This window comes from Mus caroli, chromosome X (assembly GCF_900094665.2).
Source record: "Mus caroli chromosome X, CAROLI_EIJ_v1.1, whole genome shotgun sequence".
NCBI classification, from domain to species: Eukaryota; Metazoa; Chordata; class Mammalia; order Rodentia; family Muridae; genus Mus; species Mus caroli.
Window position 1 is genome coordinate 40,553,551 of NC_034589.1, and position 2,942 is coordinate 40,556,492.

The 2,942-nt window shown below is 35.7% G+C and overlaps 1 protein-coding gene across 4 annotated transcripts in view; it reads right to left on the reverse strand.

Moving 5' to 3' along the window:
* The window catches only part of Smarca1 (SWI/SNF related, matrix associated, actin dependent regulator of chromatin, subfamily a, member 1), a 73,808-nt gene that overhangs the window by 36,961 nt on the left and 33,905 nt on the right, over positions 1-2,942 (reverse strand). For all 4 annotated transcript variants that reach the window (XM_021152995.2, XM_021152993.2, XM_021152994.2 and 1 more), the window contains exon 16: positions 810-929. In XM_021152995.2, coding sequence (XP_021008654.1) covers positions 810-929 — 120 coding nt within the window. The remainder of the gene's footprint in view (positions 1-809; positions 930-2,942) is intronic.

Genomic DNA, 2,942 nt, shown 5'->3' on the forward strand with positions numbered 1-2,942 from the left:
TATTCAAATTAGGGGTGTGTGTGTGTGTGTTTGAGAGAGAGAGAGAGAGAGAGAGAGAGAGAGAGAGAGAGAGAGAGAGAGAGAGGCAACAGATTTTCTGGAGCTAAGAGATTATAAGTCACCTGGCATGGATGCTGTGAATTGAACTCGTTCTTTGAAAGAGTAGTGCATGTTCCTAACCATTGAACCATCTCTCCAGCCCCATGTAAGTTTTTTTTTTTAATCACAGCAACAGGAAAAGCAACTGAGACACTCACTTGTAGGCATATTGCTAATTACTTTACAAATATTAACCCATTCCCTATGAAAGTCACTCTGTATAACTACTAGAATCTACCTTTGGTACATGAAAAAGCTGAGTACCCATAGGTATTACCTAGTGATGGAGATGAGATCGCCTGTACTCCCTTTCACTAACAAAGGTAGTAGTGAAGCTTGAGCATCCCCATGTAAACAAAACCATCTGACCTCCAAAATGCACCCAAATTCCAAGATTTGAGGAAATTTTTGGAATACTTCAGGCTTCAAATTGTCAGACCAGTAATGTCTCTGCAAATATGCCAAAAACAAGACCAAAAACCAAACAAACCAAACAAAGAAAACAACAACAAAAACCCTCCAAAACATGAAATGCTTTTAATCCAAAACTTGGGACAAGACTATTCCACTAGCAATGACAAAAGCAAATATGACTATCATCATATTAAATCAGATTATATTAAAGCACTACATAAATGCCTATGTTATTTTAATAAATTTTACAAGGAAAAACAAAAACTTGACAGACAAATGGCTGAAAGTATTGTTACCTTTTGTTTTTCTCTGTAATCTTCTCCTTCAAACTTGTACAAACTTTGTTCAAGGTCCATTCTAAAATTTCTTAGAGATGACTCTCCCATTTTCTGCATGCGTTCATTCATCTCTGCAGTCTAAAGTTGAATATATTGAAATGAGAAAATTATCAATGAATCAACTTACAAAATGTGAACTTTCTATTTATCTGGAATCCAGGTTTGACATGAAATATCTGTTCTGCTGAGTTACAAGAGAAGAATGAAATACTAGAGCTGGAGAGATATCCCAGCAGTTTAAGCACTTGTTGCTTTTGTAGAGGCTCAAGTTCAATTCCCAGCACCTACACGGCGGCTAACACATAACTCCAATCCAAGTTTATTTGAAATCCTCTTCTGTCCTCCAGGGTCATCAGGCATGCACACCATGTGCATACATGCAAGAAAATATCCATACACGTAAAATAAATAAAATAAAATAATAAGATAAAAATTCTAAAAATAATGCAGTGCTGAGAGAGAAGAAGGGGCAAGAATATATTTTTTTCTTGACATGATGGTAAAATCATGGTGGTAGAGTACAACATGCAAGGCCCTACATGCTATCTCCAGTCATACACACACACACACACACACACACACACACACACACCTAAGATTTTAACTTCTCTCAAGTATTTGAAAAAAATCAAATGTTTCATTTCCAAATATTTTCACTCAGGGTTTCTTTATAGGACATTTATCACTAAAGATGTTGTCATACTACAATTTCCATTGTATAATTTTAATGAGAGAAATCACTAGTACTATCATAAAGGTAAAGTTAAACTAAAATATTTTTGCATATTGATATAAAATATAGTAACACAAGATTGTTCTATGACCTTTAAAACAAAAGCATTTTGAGAATCAAATTGAACCTTTGCAGGATATACATTTACTACATTTTTGATAATTTTTTGTTTGTTTTCCAAAGGTTATAAACTGCAAGATTGGTCCCCACCATAATGGTATTGAATTTGTGGAACATCAAAGAAATGTTGATTATGTCTTTAAGAGATATTAAGGGTTTTCCCTCAGAAGTGAGTTAGGTCTCAGAGGCCTGCTCTCTAGCTCTTGTGTGACTGGGTTAATTACTATGGCAATGGGTTGTTATAAAGCCAGGAAATCTTCTTCCGGGGTACTCTTACTTCCTCTCTCTTGTGTACTCGCTCCCACCAAACAATGCTATCCTCCACGAGGCCCCACTGGAAGCCAAAGCTAGCACCAGGCTCTTGCACTTCCAAACACCTTTTTTCCCTACAAAGTAGTCAGCCTCAGGTATTTTGTTATAGAAAGAGCAAAAGGACCAAGACAATCCTGAACATGTTTAAAAGAGCCATTGATGTCCAATCCACAAAACCTAAACAATGATTAAGGCAAAAGGCAAACAACCCTGGTTGTTTACCAAGTAAATTGGAGGAAATTACACAAAGATAGGGTGAGCTTATGGGCAACATATTACCCATTGCAGTGAACAGGCTTTACCTGCACTTTTGTAAAGGGGGGAAATATTTCTTTAAGTACAACTAACTAGCTATGAAACACTTAAAAGTTTGAGTCGTTACTGGATATTAAATATCTGATGTCATTAAAAATGCCAAGGAAGTTCGAGGTGAAACAAAGCTGTGTGGTTTTTGGGGGGTGTTTTGTTTTGTTTTGTTTTGTTTTGTTTTGTTTTGTTTTTAAGTAGAAAGGGTGATAAACACATGGAAAATCATTAGAGCATTCTGATCCCCTTTTCTTCTGTTTGAAACTAAGCATCAATTGTGGAACGGCCGCATCAGACATAAAATTGCAATACTGTAAACACTTAGTGTGATTAAAGAATGATTTAATGTCTCATCCTGTTTACAAAACACTTTCAATTGGTCGTATTGTAATACAGTACAAAAAAAAAATCACACAATGACGTCCATCCATGTGTGATTTATTATAAGATGCACTGGTACAGTATTTTCAAAAGGACACAAAGTCACTTAATTTTAAATGCTGCCACCTAGTATTGCTGACCTGAAGAAGAAGAAGAAGAAGAAGAAGAAGAAGAAGAAGAAGAAGAAGAAGAAGAAGAAGAAGAAGAAGAAGAAGAAGAAGAAGAAGAAGAAAGGAGGA